The 19,387-nt window shown below is 35.4% G+C and overlaps 1 protein-coding gene across 1 annotated transcript in view; it reads right to left on the minus strand.

Annotated features, from left to right (window-relative positions):
• LOC124368322 (ADP-ribosylation factor-binding protein GGA1-like) overlaps window positions 1-13,858 on the minus strand; it is a 36,938-nt gene extending 23,080 nt beyond the window's left edge. The window contains exons 1-2 of the mRNA XM_046825596.1: window positions 13,692-13,858; window positions 2,331-2,491 (exon numbers count right to left, since the gene is read on the minus strand). Coding sequence (XP_046681552.1) covers window positions 2,331-2,491; window positions 13,692-13,728 — 198 coding nt within the window. The 5' untranslated portion in view covers window positions 13,729-13,858. The remainder of the gene's footprint in view (window positions 1-2,330; window positions 2,492-13,691) is intronic.
• Window positions 13,859-19,387: the final 5,529 nt, after the last annotated feature.

The following is a 19,387-nucleotide window of genomic DNA, read 5'->3' on the forward strand; positions in this document are numbered from 1 at the left end:
CAAAGGTCCTTTTAGGACTAAGTGCAGGGACAAACCGTCTTTTTCCCTCACAAAAAAAAAAAAAAACTAGTCCTTTCAAGAAACTGTGATTTAACATTAAGGAAGCCTTATAATAATTCCGAAATGAAAATAGTCGTATTTAACATAAATACTATTTCAGTTTTTAAGTATTAACAAAATTGTATTATTAATTTTTGCATGAGAGACACAATCTCCCTTTTAAAATTAAAATTAAAATAAACTTGGTGTGCTTGATCCATATTAGAAATGTAGCCCCAAAAAATGTTTGATATAAATATACAATAATAAACCTTTCAACACTTTTTTTATAGATTTTATTTGTACAATGTACATTTGGAATTCGTGGAATTCGAAATGTACAAATAAAATCTATAAAAAAGGTGTTAAAAGTTTTATTATTGTACATTTAAAATAAGCTTTTAGTTTAAAATATTTTTAATTCTTAGTACAATGCGGCCAGCTTCATGTCTATCACCTGCCCGTTCCGGTTCAAACCATACCAAACAATTAATTGCTAAAACAATAAAAATTCTAAATTTCCCGTGAAGAGCCATTTTCCACCAAAAATGTCTTGCTAAACATTTTGTAACTAAAGATCGATCTCCACACCAGGACCCAAATATTTCTAGATTTTAATTGTGTTAGAAAGTTTTCCATGTAACTTGAACCAAAAACCTAGAAATTATGTATCATTAGAATAATTTCCTAAAAGGACACCCCTGTCTGCTTCGTTTGATGGAGGGAAAGACATCCACATACCAAGACTTTCACATTTATAATATCAAGTATGATATAAAAATATCATTACTATACTGTAAATATTTTATTCTACTATTGTTTGAGTACACTTTTGTGTAACTAAACTTTTGTGAAGTTAAGGAATCTGGTGGCTTCCATACAAATCTTTTCGTCCTTTCAATTTATCAGATGACGAATATTTCATCATATAATCTATTGCTTGTTCACAATTTCAACATTCATTACAATCTTATTTATTGTAAACAAGCTTGGATAATGTATTATGTTTCATTCATAGTTTATTCTTGTAATTCCATTACTTCTTGCTAAGCATCAGCTTGTATTAGGTATATTAGTTTGTTTTGTAAATTATGCATACTTTAACATGAGGGATCATGGTTAAAATGCGAAATGAAAAATGTCTTTGTTGAACACAAAGAAAAACATATTCAATTGGTGAGGTTAGGACTATTAAGTCCTCTCTTACACCTAACTATAAATTTATAAATAATACTATTAGTGTAAAACAAGAGTTACAGTATAGTCTACATTACTGTTTTACATTCAAAAATTATAATCTATATTTATATAAAATAATAAAATGAAAAGATTCTTCATGAAATTATAAATAAAATAAAAATTACAAGGAAATTAGCATACATTCACCCATTTCATACAAAGCCATCGTCCCATATCCTATGCCACGATATCGTCATCCCGATGAGGTCCGAAACAGACCCTCCGAAACTGCACCCGACTACGAATACCTCTGATATGATCCAGGAAATTATTCCAGAGTCGACAAGCAGACACTGTGAATGATTTACAGTAAATAGAAGAACTATGAACAGGAATAGACAACAAATAGGCTCCACGTCGAGTATTCCAATTTTTTGTTTCAGAAAGAAAAGCGTTAAGACAAATAAGAAGGGGAATACATAATTGTTATTCAAAATAGAATGTAACATGCTGAAAAATGTGGAACTGACGGAGTATATTCAATTTTAGCAAATGTAACTGACTGAAGAAGGGTGTTACATGGTCAAATCGTCTAAGGTTGAAGATAAAAAACATACACAATAATTTTAAGTAGGAATTGGTGGGGCTCCCTAAGTGTTAAAGTAATTTTCTAGCCTTGACATAAGAACCACCTCCAGCATGCTTTGACTGGAGAGGCTGGTACAGAGCTGGCCTTCTCTCAAGGAGACATGACAGAGATTAATGCTAAAAAAAATCCTTCCTCAAGAATCTCGCCAGAAAACAAATCTCTGCACCACATTTTCATAATAGCTGTACAAAGTCTCCATTTTAAATACCATTTTCATTGCTGGTATGTATTTTTATCTGATTTTAAATGGTCCATTATCCTGAACTAACTAATTTCTAAGGCAAAAATTAGTTAAGGAGTCTTATAGAGCAAGCAAAGTGAAGTTAACTACAGGACTTTCTGTATGTTTCTAAAAATATACTGTTTGACAATAAAAGAAATTGAAAGGAATGAACAGATGATCCTAACAGAACTAGTGCTATTTAGAATTAGTATACTTATGGGTTGACAAGTGCCTACTCACATGTAACGCCTGGAGGGCTTCCCATTCTTGGAGAGAGTGGACCTTGGCAGTGATGAACCGAGTAGCTGTTTGAGCGCAGTCCGGCTCCTTGCTCACCAGGCCGCAGAACGCATCAATGGCCGCAGTGTCCGGCGACTGGTTCTGGCTGCATGTGGCTCGCTCTGCAAACAGTTTACAGCAAACTGGTATAATAGATGAATTTATACAAACTAACTGTGGTGGACACACATTACTGTGCGGTGTTTATGTTAATTTTACTGAAAGATGAAATATTATTCTCTGCTTGTATAAATTGTACAAAGAGAAGAAGAAAAAAACGATTAAATTATATTTGCATTGTATTGTATTATTCCATGTAAGTTTAGTTTATAATATATTATACAATAATATCTTAGATAAAACTTGATAACCCCACTCACTTGAAGCTAAGACGATTCTGTTTTAGTAGAGTAATATAAATGTTGAAAAAAATGAACACCAGAATAAACGTTTTCACTACCAAAACAAAACTATGACCAAAGTACCAACAAACTACTACAACTAGTTTGTACGAGAAAATGTTTATGTTCAATAACAAATTTTATTAAATTTTATACTGACATGAAAATGGGCGATGAAACAAAAGTTCTACACAGTGACAAGCTCACCGGTCAACAATATATTAACTAAAATATTTGTTCAAAGATAAAAATGGCGAGAATGCAATTGAAAACACCTTATCAAAATCAGCAAAAAGATTATCAATGGATTTTAATTAAGGTGGGCATTTGATATGTATACACCAACAATTAAATTCAACATAAAAATTATGTTATTACCTAGGTGAAGATCATTTTCCAGAACATGGTACCACACAACAAAATCTTAATTTTAATTTACCACATTAGTGGTTTGGTGGTTCAATGTTATCTTGGTTGACAACGTATCTGTGGTTGATAATGTATTTAACAATAATGATTTATTTATTTCAGTGAAACAATAAATTTCACATATCTGTAACCAAACCAGAAAGTACTAACCCTGATTTTTTCTTGTTGAGGATGCTAAAATGTAGTAATGTTCTGGTATTTTGAAATCCAAGAATATTTTTTAAGCCAATAGAAGCAATATTTTCAGAACTGATTTGTGAAGTTGTTAATTCCAAAGCTAAAATTTACTTTTCTGATCCACCAATGGAATTTATATTATGTGTACCTTTAGTTGTATTAAACCTACATGGAAAATTAAGATCACAACTTAGAAAATTCTATTTTTTTTTTACTTTTGTAATATATTACTAATAATAACACTTTATTTTGCACTAGTTAATTCAAGATTGCAGTACACCTTGCTATGCTGGGGAGGAACCTATAAATTATCATAAGCTAAGTTAAGACACACTCAACATTATTTTTGCAGGTAACTTTAAAAATAAAAAAACCATTTTTCCATTGTACCAGCAGTTAAATATTTTACCAATCCATCATTTTTTTGTTCTTAAGGTCTTAAAATTCTTCTTTATTAGAAGTGGAAATAGAGAAAACACAATACCTCATTTAAAAAAATATTTATAACTAATAATAATAATAAATAATTAAGATTACTACGAATGTTAAACATTTTTGTAGAAAAAGTCGCTTGACTTTCTTTTTCCAGCAAGATGTGGGATATCTCAACAATTTTAGTATATAAATATATACAGGTATTTGTTCTTATAATAAATAGTTATATGAATATTTCTAGAAATATTCATATAACAAACATGATGAAAAACATAATAAATGTTTAAAATAAACATATTTAATATGTTACATATTTAACATATTTTATGTTTTATATGTTTATATGTTTTATTTAAACATATGTTTAAGTATGTTTTAAATCTATATATATAAAAATGAATGTTTGTATGTTTGTCCTTTATGGAATCGTGAACTATTGGACCGATCATGATGAAAATTTGTACGTATATGTATTTTTCCACGGAGAAGGTTTATAAGCTATGCCCATCCCTTTCCCGATTCAGGATTCCGCCCCACTGGTTACAGAAATACCCATAAGAAATGCATTGCAGCAAACATATGTTAACGTCTTTTCAAATTTTTAATCAGCTGTTCTTTGTAAACATATATTACACTTATAGTTTTAAAGCATAGAGTAAGCTTAAGAGAAACGACAAATTTTGTTTAAACTGTTTTTGCAATCACTGTTAAACATAGACTTTAATATCCAGATAATACAATTCAAATTTGACGTAAAAATTCACCTTTAACTGCAATATTTATTTAATATAAACCATGCTCATGCTTGATCAGAAGAGTAATGCAGATATCATAATTACTATCTTACGTTGGCTACAAATATAAAGAATGTTATAAAATCAACCTTAGTTGTTTTTTTTGACAGAAGTATGGTTCTCAAAACTCCGTGTGTACATATTCTCTCGATCGAGACAACAAAGCAAGCTCAATCGTGGCATCGGAGATATAACTAATTTAATCTAAAATTTATTATAGTAAAAAAAAAAACTTACTAAGTAATATAAGGACTTCGGTTCTTAAGATTTGCGTGCGAAGCCGTGGGTAACAGCTAGATAGAGGCAGGAATATGGTACATACCTTCATAATACGCCCAAGAGGCTCACGATGGAACGACTATCAATTATCTCAGCAATGTTTAGAATGTGATAGAAAAAGAATAAGTGAATATAGTGTACTGTTTTCAACGGGAAATTGCGTGCGAAGCCGCGGGCAACTTTTGCAACAAATTATTGAAATGCGCAGCAAAGCGCGCCGGGCCCGCTAGTATTGATATAAAAACATGATGTTTATTTAGTTATTTATAATATTTAATATTCAATTAAAAACATGCTTTTCACCTATGTTACAGTAACAGTAAAACGATGTTACAGTTAGAGCATTACGGAGTTTTATAACTAATGATAGACTCGATATGTCTTGTTACATTCACAGTTATTGTTACAACTGGCCACGCTAATAGATGAAGTGGTCAGTTTTATTTCTCACACATCCAATTTATTATTTCTACATGTGTTTCAGTATGGGAAATAAATTCAAACTAGGTGTTCAAAATTTTCCCTTCCGGCCATCTGGCAACTTGTTAACCGGTTTTAAAAGCTGTCTACTGCGTTTTTAATGTATTCTCATGAAATAGCTTGAACTTCCTGTTCTATCATAGCTCTGAGTTCGATCACGTCTGTTGGGGAACATTTTGAACACCTACTTTGAAATTAGTTTTGAGAAGTTTTGAACTTCTCAAAAGCAAACTATTAATGAGGAAAGTTAAATTAAGAATTTACAAAACCATGATCTTGCCAGTTTTGATGTACGGGTCAGAAGTATGGGCACTCACAAAGAAATCCCAAAAAAAGTTAATAACCTTTGAAAACAAAATACTAAGAAGAATTTTTGGACCAGTTCAAGAAGGAGACATATGGCGGATCAGGAAGAACAGAGAATTAAGAGAAATATACCAAGATCCCGATGTGATTGCACTGATCAGGAGTAAAAGAATGAGATGGATGGGCCATGTTGCCCGTAGGGGAGAAGATAAAATGATAAAGAAGGTGTGGCGAGGGGAACCAGAGGGAGTGAGGCCATTGGGCAGACCTAGGATGCGATGGAGAGATCAGGTGGAGAAGGATTTAAGAACGATTGGCGCTACACTGGAAGTGGCTCAAGATAGAGGAAGTTGGAGAGACATTGTTGGCGAGGTCAAAAACCATCTGGGTTTCGAGTGGCCACAGGAGTAAGTAAGAGTAAGTAAGTACTTTGAAATTAGCTCACTCAATTAAGTATTCCGTTCAACTTACAACATGTACGGTATTACTTATTTCTTACGCGCAATGTATTAAACATTTTTTAAACTTTAAACTCCAATCAATTTCTTCCAACTGGATCAATCTATTGAAGTCCTGTACGCAGCATTGTTCTCAGTTTAACTTAACCTTAACTTAACTTGACATTCCATGAAATGAAAACAGAATATATGGGGAAAATGTTTTAACTGTTTACCCAAGGAAATAAAAGATTACAATGGCAAAAAGTTTGATAATGAACTAAAGAAATATTTCACAAATAAAGCTCTATACTCAATTGGAGAATTATTATCAAACAATTAGCAGAAAACTGCTTAAAAAATAATTGTAAATATTAGTGTTAGTTTTAATATAAGTTTTAGTATTAGTTTTAGTTTCAGATTTTTATAGATATTGACGCTATTCATGTACAGTTGATGTTTACATTTAATGTAGCTCAATGTATGTTTTGGAATAAAGAAAATTCTCTCTCTCTTTAAACAAGACGTATAACTCAACAAAGGCTGTTATTAAAGATTTTCTTATTACCCCGATGGGTTGTCCCCCAAAGGTGAAATCCAAAAACCATCTTCGCAGAAAGGTAGCTTACTATTACCAGTAATGGTATGCCAAATTTGGTTGTGATATCTCTTGTTTAAAAGTTATAACGTGAACGTGTTTACACTTTAAGTTTGTGTTTTATGTTTTTAACAAGTTAAATCCTATCAGATACCTTTTCAATACTTGATGTATTTTAAAATAAAGAATACTTGTATTTGTGAATAAAAAACCTTAGATACGATGGCATTTTGACACCATATTGAAAAACCAACAATTCAACCAATAAATAATATTAAACTAAATCCTGGACATTTGAAACGCTTCAGGCAGGACTTCTAGTTACGAGTACTTATGCAAAATTAAATAAAACATCTGTGAGAGTACAACATTTCTTTATGCGTTTTGTTTTTATATTACTTAAGCCTAAGTCTTTTAAGTACTTAAGTGTTATTCTAAACACCTCATATAAAATGAAAATGCAACAAGTAATATTTTTTTCAAACCAATTCCTACTTTGTATTCAACTAATATAGAAAAGTAAATATTTCTACTTAATTGTTTTTAATTTTGTGACAACTATTGTTAATTTTAACATATTATTATTATCACAACATATAAAGGGTAAAATAGAACATGTTTTTAACCTTGCATATTCAAAATTTTCTTTTTTAAATTCCTAAACAATAAGTTGTATATAAATTATAGCCTACCAACTTTGAAGACATACAGTCAAACTTGGATAATTCCAACATTTTTAATTCCAAGTTTTGGATAGAATGAACTTTTATCCAGCCTTTTTGTCACTATAGTTTAACAAGATTGGAGTAAGTCACACCACGTATCAGGATGCGCTGAGCTTGTATGCAAAATTTCAATTCTACAGATCATTTCATTCTTAAGATGTCTTATTGGACAAAAAAGGTTTACATCCCCCGGCAGACAAAAGAGAAATTGTGTCAGCGTACTGAGGCATAGGCTTCAATGACACTTAGCCAAATTAGTTGGTAATGCACCACTATTAAACTCACTCTAGTTTATGTAGTAATGAAGTTTCGAGCTAAATGTAAAGTCAAGATATGAAATTTGTACCTAAATATCTTGCTACATGATACATTCACATATATTGTTGATTATGTTGGGTTTCATAACAGTGTATATTAAACGTCTACATACCAAGTCACCAAAATATGATGTTGGGGTAGTGGAGCTGTATATGCTAATATGTCACATGTTAATATGTAGTGTTACTGTTCGTAGTTTACTTACAAATTTATTTATCCCGGGATTTTCTCATTGCCATCATTGTTATCCATAAAACCTATATATTAAATTAATTAATTAATTAATTAAGTAATCATTCTAAAAAAAAAAAAGTCAAGGGGATTTGAGTGTATATGCGAAATGTCAACTCGATTGAGTACTGAAAAATGGTTCAATTTTAATTAGCAACTAAAAGCAATTTAACTTTGCGTCAAAACAATTAACTCAAAGACAGTTTTCAAGCTAACAGTAGGAATTAAAAACATGCAACTGTCTCAATGGTGTTTACTTCTTTCAAACTGGGAATTGTGAAATAACGAGATTTAAATCATTTTTACAATAAGAGTGCTGCTTGGTAAAAGTAATTAAGTACGTCAGTTGATACAAGAACTGACCGAGTTGACTAAAGACATAATATTAACGAATCAAATTGTGTATTATCATCATTTTCCAATACAGATTTTGATTGTTCAATATCTTCATTGCCACTACAATTGCATTTTGTTCATGAAAATCCACAGAAAGGTAAATGTGTAGCCGAAGTTGTTCCTCGCATAAGAGCGGGATTGGCTAAAGAACTGCACTTGTTCATCTGAAGCTAGGTTCGAAGGCTATGAGTAGGCAGAAGAGCAGGTTGCAGCAGTATAAGATCTGAAGGCGGTACCGAAATGACCTATCTCAGCAATGAATAAAATTTTATTTACTTCAAACTTGGTTTGAGCTGCATTTATGTTATTAAGCTTTCTCCAATTTCATTGCAACTTTCGGCAGAAGCATAGAATTCATCACATTTTCTATTGGTATGAAGCCCATTTAGAACAGTGTAAGTAGGTCTCTCCTGCCATTGCATTGATTTTTCTTTTTCGAGTTTTCACTTGAGATAAGTACATTTTCACTTTCTGCAACAAAGGAGAAAACTACTTCATCATTGCGGCTAAATTGGCTAATTTCATCATTATTAACATTTCTTTTTGGAGTTATATAGCTCTAGAATAAGATGAGATTTCACTTGTGATTAGTACATTTTCACTTTCTGCGACGTTGGGAAGACTACTTCATCATCACAGCTTAATTAGCTAATTACACGAGCATTACATCTAACTGTTCAACCAATTCAACCATTTGACCTTTAGATATTCATAATTAATCAATACCAGCTTTATTTATTTAGAAGATTGACGTCATTACCAGCTGTTGTTATTTCCTTTGTGTAGGAGAAGGTTGGTGACAGACAAGAACAATGGCGATGAATATGCAAATATTGGTTCAAAATGTTTTTATAAGCAAAATCTTTAAAAACTGATCTCAAGAGTGCATTGCTGATCATCTAACAGAATATATGTATCGACGAGCAATTATGATTATTGGTGGTGATCCACTCGAGCATTTTATAAATGATATCAAACATATCTACCCTGCAAAGTAATAGTACTACGCAGCTCAAGAGTACTTTAAGTAAAATTGAGTTATTTTATACAATTTAAAAAACAAAATATAAAAATATAGCTTCTCTAAATTAAAATTTTTTACACAGCCTAAACTTAATTTAACATGATATTTTCTTCAAAATGTATTCAAAGTAAAAACGTGTTTGAATATAAATTCAAAATTAAAATCACGTGTTTCGTTATTGACTAGTAACGGCAAGACCATGACGTACGTGACTTCTTTGTTTCACAAGCAGTCACGTTTATCCTTAAAAATAAATAAAGTAAGTATATGCTATTGTCTTGTTGTAATTATATTTTTATTTGTGAATTAGTATATTAATATTTATACATTAATTTCTAAAATTGAAAACTACCCAAACCATACTGTTCTTTGAAATATCTAATATATTATTTGGTCCAACATTTTGCTTTCAGTCCTTTGGATGGTCATGAATATCGATGATTCCATATCATTCGATAATCATCAGCCGATTGTGTTGGTGGTTGCTTATTACACTGCAGCTGCTGTATTCTGATAATATAAATCACCTTTAGATATATTTGAAGATACATAATGAATTTTAATTCTCAATACTAATGAAGGGTTAGTAATGAAGACTAAGCGTCCTACACTTGTTATTTAATTGTTATTATCGAATGGTTTGATTGTTTTTATTTGAATGAATAATTCTATATTACAATTTATTTAACAAAACATATGATTCCTATTTATTAGTTACATTCATTTGACATGTAAACAATAAATAAGCAAGAACTAATTTATTGAGAATTTTAAAATGACAATGAATATGAGGAAATGATGTGATAAATTTATGTTAATTGGCCTTCACAAAAGTGGTTACTCACTGCTATCCACACAATCTATAAATATTGTAACATATATTTCTTATGTATAGGTCTAGGCCATAGTTGTATTTGTTATTTTGTAATGTTATTGTAAAATTATGTTAATAAAAATTGGGTGATTGCGAAAGTAACGGCCGGAGCGGCAAAATACGAGTTTTACGTTATTAAATTATTGTCCTACAGAACAAAACAATATAAGGTTTTAAGGTTTGACGGGTGGAAATGAGAAATAACTAAGTTGTAGAACATACAAAATGGGACAACTGTTCATGCGCAGAGCAATACTTCCATGTTGTACATCCGCGTCAGGCGTCACGTGACCTTTTGTGACCGTGATTCAACCTTGTGATGACGTCATCGGATGCAGTGCCATCTTTGAAAACGTAAATGAAAAATAATACTGAAATGAGCAGAATTTTGACCCAAATGAACAATGTTTTTTTTAATTTCGAGCCACAAATTATTTAGTTGTCGGGTTTAGACGAGTGCCTCCGGCTATCAGTGCAGGCTGTGGCAGCACCGTTGCTGCCCCGCGCTGATGTCAACAAAAAAAAACATCCATCGAGATAGTACCTATCAGTAAAATATCAAATTCTACATGAGCTGATCACAAATAGTAATTGAAATATAGCCTAATGCAAAGGCAATTATGTAAAGTGTAAAAAACTTAATAAATCATGAAAAACCCCAATATAAATATATAAATGGACATTAATAGAGAACACTTACCATTAGTGTGTTGGCGGATAGAGCTGAGCGGCAGCAACAAAAAAGTGTGGAGCCTGGTACGTGGGTGGGGATATTTGGCCTTGAAAAGGAATTCTACCGGGTACCTGACAATGGTCATCCTGGACACCATAACAAAGGATATTCACCCAGACTTCTCGCCAATATCTTTCAATGTCTCTATGTCTAAGCGCGTTCTTTCAAAAAAGGAACCTGCCTAACACAATTTTTTTAAATTGCAACATTTTAAACTTTTTTTTAGTACTTTTATGAATTTTTCTCTCGCAATGAAACATCAAAGTTTCCTGGTTTAAAAACAATACGCAACCGCACAACGAACAAATACACTCATTATTAAAAATTCCATAACTTATTCTATTAAAAAAGAAATAATCTCATTTCGGTCAAAACGTAAACTATTAACATGCCCGACAAAACACTCCGACACTCACAATTCACTACGATTCATCGAACTAGTGGATGGTTGATCCATAATTGTCACGCACTCACTTGATCTAAACTACAGTACATGATATCTTGTGAAGCACTGACTTCTGCCCCTTAACACTCAGATAACAGATACGCTATCAGTCCCGGCCACAGATATCCGAATATTTAAGTAAACCTGGTTGGACGTATGTTGTATGTGAAGTTTGCTTGTGTACTTTCAAGGCCTGTTCATGCTTCTTCTGGTGTACCTCAAGGTAGACACTTGGGACCCATCCTGTTCTGCTTATTTATGAATGACATCGGTAGATTTTAGGAGAGCTCATATTTGGTCTTCGCGGACGATGTCAAGATATTTAGAGAAATCTCTTCTGCTAATCAGCAAATCGAGTTGCAAAGGGACCTGAAGAGGATCCAGGACTAGTGTCAAGCTAACGCCATGGATTTAAATGTAGACAAATGAATGGTCATTTCCTACACAAGAGCAAGACATCTTTGCCAGTTTGATTACATGCTATAGGCCTATGGTGTTATTCTTCGAAGGGTGGTTAGTGCTCGTGACCTTGGTATTTTTTTTTACTTCTACCCTGGACTTCAGTGAGCACATGACTAACATTGCAAACAAATCTGCAAGAATACTTGGGCTCATCAGTCGCACCTGTCGGCAGAACTTCTCCATCACATCATTTAAAGCTCTCTATGTTGCACTTGTTCGGCCTATCTTGGAGTTTTCTACAGTGGTCTGGTCCCCCTACCAAGTGAGACAAGCCTCTATTCTGGATTCAGTGCAGAGGCGGTTCCTCAGGATGGTCGGCATCAAACTTGGCTTCCGGTACAGGGATGTTATGTTGATGTGCAAGAAATTCAACGCAGTCTTATAACTGTACCCATCCTTGCATCCCGAAGAATATTAATGGACATGGTTTTCTTGCACAAATTATTGAATGGTCTCATCAACTGTCCAGAGAATCTTCGACAGGTTAATCTTCATGTTCCTCGTGGATCCAGACACTGTCAGCTTTTCTGCAAGCATCACCATCCTACAAACTACCACTACCACAGTACTATACCTAGACTAATGAGAACTGGTAATGCCGTATGTCCTAAAGTTGATTTTTTTGGTTCCTCTCTTGCTGCCTTTAAAAACAGATTATAGCTACTATAATTATGATTGGGTAGTTGTCCTCTAAATCTTGGTTTATATAAAAATATTATGTTGTTAGTATTATGTATATTGTTATGGTGTTATTATTCTGGTAAATATTATAGACCTAGTTATTGTTTTCGAAATTGTAATTAAATGTAAAAAGGTGTATTGCCGTGTACAAATAAACAGATATCCAGACACAGCACACAAACAGAACATTAAAAACTTAACTATTTATGAATATACCCCCTAAACCATGTTATTTGTCATTTGTACCCCCTAAAAACATATATACTTTTATTCTGGAGGATGAGCAGAATACGTTGATAATGTTAAATTCGTGATTTGCCACGTCGACCCTTAACCTCATAATTGCCAAAAATTGGAATGTATTATTCCTGTTGTTGATGTATTAGAATTCTTGTTTCATAATATTTAATACATAACATCGAATTTGGATAAAATATCGAGTAATTTGATAATAACAATCGAATAACAAGTGTAGGCCGCTTATTAAAATCTCCCCTAATGAAAGCCTTATAACACAAACTATGAAGGTTAAAGAGTACTAATCAGTTAATTTGACATGACTTGGACCATCGAATCACATAAATTCTGTATTTTCATGGTTGCAATACACATCAATTAAAGCACACTGCTTTTCAGACCACAAAAGTGATCGACTGGGCAAATAAGCTACAATACACTTAGCTACTTGGCTAAGTGGCTTGTGTGTACAACAGTGGCATTATGACTTTTATATCAAAGCCCTAACTAGAATGAAATCTCACTAAATATTTGATACATAAAATTATTTATTATTAGTTTCTCCTTATACATGACAGAATTATCCATATTGTCCTATACAAAAATGGCCTAGCTTAGTAATGAATTTAAATTTTATACTCTAACAAAATATTAATGTCTTAGGTTTTAATTTTTACGATTAAAGTAATAGTATTAAAAATGCCTCATTTCAATTAAAACGGGTATTTTTATAATGCGGCTGTAATACAGGCAATACTATGTACATTACCAGTATCTCTCACCAGCTGACATTTGGAACTAAATAGCCTACAATAACCTAAAACTAGACATACGTGTAAAGATTGTCTGTTAGAACTTACGAATTAACGCTTCCAGACTAGTAGTTACAATATCCATATTTTAAAAATAAAAAATATATTCCAAATCCATAAACATTTCACAAAAACAACTAACAAAAATGACTTTGACAGCTAGAGACGACAACGAAGATTAAAAGACTGACCGAATGAATGCAGCAGTGCAATGAACTACATTCAGCCGCTAGTTCACCACTGGCGTTGGTGTCGATACTAACATTATATAAGATTATAATCTGTTCATGAAATTGATAAATACTTGCTCATAAGGTAAGCTAATCGTCGACCACGCTAGTTTTTAAGAATAAACAATAAAAATTGCAATTGATCAATAAAAGTAAAATAGACAGTCATAATAGAGACAGTACATAATTACAAAGATAATGTTTAATGAACACATAACAAGTACTGAACATCAGTCTGCAAAAAGGGTCAGATACTCAGAAAAGAATTAAAACCTAAATTAAGACTGAATAATAACATCTATTTTCTACAATTATTTATATAAACTCACACGTGCCTCCAAAAAACTCACCAACTGAATAACATTTTTGGAGACACCCGTGAGTATTCAGTTTTGGTAGATGTCGAAATGAGAAAGAGAAGTTATTACAAATGATGCTGTCTAGACTAAACTAAAGTAATTTTTAGGTTCTGTTATAGACACGGAACAACAGTGCTTTATTGTTTTTTTGTTTTTTTTTTAACGTAGGGGGAATGCATTGGCGCACGGAGTGTGGGACTCCCTTACGGACTACGCACTAAATCCCCTACGGGCCACGGAGGGACCCAGGCCGGAACCCTTTCGGATGACATCTTGCCTGGTCCGTGTGTCTTAGGTCCCATCCGGGACAAAACTACTTGTTTCGGAAGCTAGGGGTCAGCCAGGCATCCGTCTTCACGTTTCTGATGAATGATCGCATGTACATGAGTGGTGACTGCATTCCAGGCGTCCTCACTCTGCAGCATCAGCTCCACAATGGTGTCTGCCGAAACATCGCCAACTGTGGTGGCGAGCGTTCGCCTGGCCTCGGTGAAGCGCCCGCAAGCGAAGAAGGTGTGATGAGCAACATCATCTTCCTCTGGGCAGTAAGCACACCGAGGCGACCTGACTTTTCCCATCCTGTAGAGGTACTTCCTAAAGTAACCGTGCCCCGTCAGGAACTGTCACAGCTAGAAATCTATCTCCCCGTGGCCACGATCTATCTAGGGTTGAAGCTCTCGAATGAGACGGAAGGTCTAGCGACCGTCCGATCCTTCCGTCCACCTCCGCTGCCAAACCTGCAGAGTCTCCACCCTGGCAGCAGCCAAGGCATCCTCTCTACCCCGCTCGGCAGCCTCCCAGAAGACGGTCTGTCTCTCGATGGCCAGCAGATCAATAGGAATCACCCCAGCCACGACCACCATGGCCGAACCGGAAACGGTGCGATAGGCGCGGGCGACCCTAAGTGCCGCTCTTCTCTGTACCGATATCAGCCTTTGACTGTATCGCCTTATCCTCATGACACCCGCCCAAACCTCTGCGCCATACAGAAGGGTTTGAGTTTACAGTAGACATGAGGAGGCGTCTCTTACTTGACATAGGGCTTCCTACGTTAGCCATCAGCCTGCCGAGATACATAACCACCTTAGAGGCTTTGTCACACACCGCCTGAATGTGCTCCCAATACCGAAGACGGCAGTCAAGTAACACACCCAGGTACTTCGCCGCAGTCCTTGTCCGAACTTCGACACCCCCCACATTCATAGAGATCAGAGTGGTGATTCTCCGTCGAGTGAGTATAACGATTTCGGTCTTGGCGACCGCCAGCTCAAGTCCGTGGCTCGTCATCCAGGCATTGACCCGAATCATTACCTGATTAAGGCGTAACTGTGCCAAGTCTGGAGTCCTCGCCGTGATGACTACAGCTACGTCATCAGCATAGCCCACGAGGAAGACGTCGTGGGGCATCTCGAGGCGAAGCAAACCATCGTATGAAACATTCCATAGGTCTGGGCCGAGAATAGACCCTTGAGCCGCACCGGCAGTGACCTCTTTCGTTCTCCTTCCGTATTTGGTTTCATACAACAGCCGATGGTTCTTCAGGTAGTCCTGCACAACGACCAGGAGATAGTCGGGCACGCTGAAGTCCCGCTGCAACGCCTCTAGCATGTCCTCCCACCGAGCAGAGTTAAACGCGTTCTTTACGTCAAGGGTGACCAACAGCACAATCGGCCGAGCCTGGTGATAAGCTGTTTCGGCTTGCTGGACGGCACTGATCACCTCTGTAATGGCGTTCAGAGTTGAGTGTTGCTTTCGAAAGTCGTGCTGCCGGGGAGAGAGATCTCCGGCGGCTTCGATGGACGACTGCAATCTGGGTTTCAGCAACCTTTCATAGAGCTTCCACGCGGTGTCAAGCGTACAAAGTGGCCTGTATGCCGACGGGGAGTTCGGGTCACCTTTGCCTTTGCTAATCAGCGCAACCTTCCAGCGCGATGGGAACACACCCGCTACCAAACATGCATTAAACATATTCAGCAACAAGAGCGGATAACTCGCCACCACAACCTTCAAAACCTCAGCTGGAATGCCATCAGGTCCTGGAGCCTTCTTGTTGCGCATGGTAGACACCGCCACTACAAGCTCCTGCTCCGTAAAAATGGGAACGTCTGGAACCGGCCTCCCTAATCTCTCCTCCCGCCTAACTTGGTGACTTGGAAAGAGAGCTTCCACGATCGCCGAAATCATTCCAGCGGGCATTTCCGTGCTGTTAGCCCCCATTCCTCCGAGCCCTCACAAGTCTGTATCCTCTTCCCCAGGGGTCCGAGTCCACCTCCTGGCAGAGCTCACGCCAGCATCGCGCCTTGCTCAGACGGATTGCTGCTCTCAGAGTTTTCTTAGCAGCCTTATGCTCTGCCGACCTAGTTATAGCTTCAGGCCGGTTTCGAGCTCGCTGCGCTCTACGTCTGCACATCCGTGCAGTTCTCCTGAGCTCGCCGATTTCGTCCCTCTACCAGAAGGCTTGGCGACGGCCACGGTAGGGTCGTTTCCGAGGCATTGACGAATCGCAAGCGTGTTCTATCAGTTTCATGGAAGAGTCGATATAAGCCTCAACCTCAGCTGTTACCGTGGACTCACGAAACCCCGGATCACCAGCCTCGATACTACGATCTAGTTGCTCGACGAGTTTTCCCCTGTCCAGCTTAGCCAGATTCCAGCCAAGAGTGTTTCGGGTATTCGCTCGCAGCGGCAGCCAAGTATCGATAAGATTGAAAGCGATGAACTAGTGGTCACTAGCAGTGTAGACAGACGTCCATCACTCGCCATTCCGCTACTAAAGGGAACAAATCGGCCGATACCAGCGTAATATCTAGTATTGACTCACCGAGAGTGCTTGGGAAGGTCGGCCTTGTCCCTCTATTCACGACTTCCAAATCGATTCTCGAGACCATCTCCAAAATTATGTTGCTTTATTGTGTTGTACTCTTCATTATGTTAGTTTAGTGAAATCCCTTAGTGTGTTACTAAACAATGACATTTTCTGATCGCGTGACGTACAGGTATGCTTGTCAGAGGACTCTACGTAGATTGAGGGAATTGTACCGACTCAGAACACTACTGCATGAGGCTGCTAAATTGCAAATCATTCAGTCGCTATTATAGTTTCTTCTGTGTTCTACTACTGTTCTATCTTATGAGAACAGTATCTTAAAATACAGTTCCAGGGAAGCTTTCAGATCGCTTTGGATTTTGACTGTCGTAAACCTCTACATTCAAGCAGTAATCCTGATGGTGAACGAGACAGATCTAAAGTTACAAGTACCCACACCTACAACACCAGTCGAGGAAGCGACTTCATTCTGCCAGCACACCACACTACCCAGTACACTAGAAAACCATCTTACATCGACCGGAAACTCCACAATGGCCTACCACAATTACTGAAGTCACTAAAGGGAATATAACTGAAAAAACTACATAAGTGGCTAATCCACCAGCTGCCAGCTTACTCCTTGAAGAAATTCCTCGAACTTGAACTACATCAATAACTTTAAGAGTTTTATAATATTTTTATTTAATACTTTTTACATAACAACAATTTTACATTTTTTTATTCTAAACAACACTTTTACCAATTTTACAATGAGAATACTCATGTATACTACTAGTTTTACATCATTTGATGTAATAGCTATCTATTAGGTTCAGACAAACTATTGTACCTAGCTTTAAGTTTATTATTATATGACGCCATTGCAATTCCTTGATGAAACTGTAAATAAAAAATATTTTAAATTTGAATATTCTTTCTTGTCCCATCAAAACAAATTTAGTGATACAATTTAATGCTGTTCTATTTTATTAGAATATTGTTTTATAATAGTCTCTTTAGGGTGTTGTTATTACACTGGTCTTGTCATGACTATAATTAAATGAAAATGCATTACAAAGTAGGTTTTTTTTAATTCTGAGAGTAATCAATCTAGTCTACCTCAGGGCACCGGGCGCCGAATTCACATATTAAAATTCTGTTACAACGATCAAATTGTGGAATTAATTTTCTACAAGAGTCACAGAAAAGACACCACGGATAGAGTCCGACAAGCGACCCGGTTTTTATATCAATTAGTATAATTATCAATACCTTAATACTCATATACTGAATACGCGTCTATGAATCATATCAACATATCTTTAGTCATAATAACAATTACATTTGACATTAGAATTATTAATATAATACACGTAGTGACAATCTCATAAATGAGATACAACGATCAATGAAATAATTAGAACTGGAAATATGATAAACTCATAAATAATAATGAAATGATAACAAGATAACAAACATTTATAACGGAAAACACGAAATGTGCTTAATTATTTGTATGTTTTCTTCTGGATAGCAATAGCTTTCGAAAAGTTGTTGAAACGTCTTCTCTAGGAAACCGTACTTCTTTTCTGTAAAAATACTCATTAAGATTATCTGCAAGCAGGTCGGCTGATGTGCCATTTATTAAACTTCTTTTTACAGTCCTCCACGAGCTTTCGACTGTCTATTATTATATATAAACAATACGTTTATTATGTAAAAAAAGTGTTTAATATTGATGCAAGTTATTTATTTATTTATTTCCAACGGCAGCAGCCATTATTACAATACGTACATGCATAATAAAAGTTAGCAAAACGACAATACTTATATCAATATTAGTTAATAAATACGTTAACTTATAAATGATACAAATTTGCAAGTTTGAAGAAGACTTGCAGTTGCTATTAAGTTACTACAGTATATAGATATAAAAGATTTATGGTAACAACAATGCAACCCAACTAGGACAACAAATTTTAACTTGCATATAAAAATATAAGTGATTAACAAAAATAAACATCTAAACCGTAACATAACATAAAACATAACAGAAACATAACCATGCATTATAACCAAGGAACTGATATGAAATATTTAAATAAAATACTGTGCAAATTAGGTAGAATTAACTTAATAGGCCTACTATAAATTGATGCACTAAAAGGAAAACACAGTCAAAGCATGGTGACGGATACAACGGATACTGTCCCAGAAAATATCGCATTCACATAAAATTTGATTACTCAATCGAGCAAATCTTGCCAAAGGACTATTGTAATCGAAGTTGATGGAGTGATGCCTGCGATCAAGAAGTTCTCGAGATCTAGTGTTAGCGGATGGAAC

Source organism: Homalodisca vitripennis, chromosome 8 (genome assembly GCF_021130785.1).
Source record: "Homalodisca vitripennis isolate AUS2020 chromosome 8, UT_GWSS_2.1, whole genome shotgun sequence".
In the NCBI taxonomy this organism is placed as follows: domain Eukaryota; kingdom Metazoa; phylum Arthropoda; class Insecta; order Hemiptera; family Cicadellidae; genus Homalodisca; species Homalodisca vitripennis.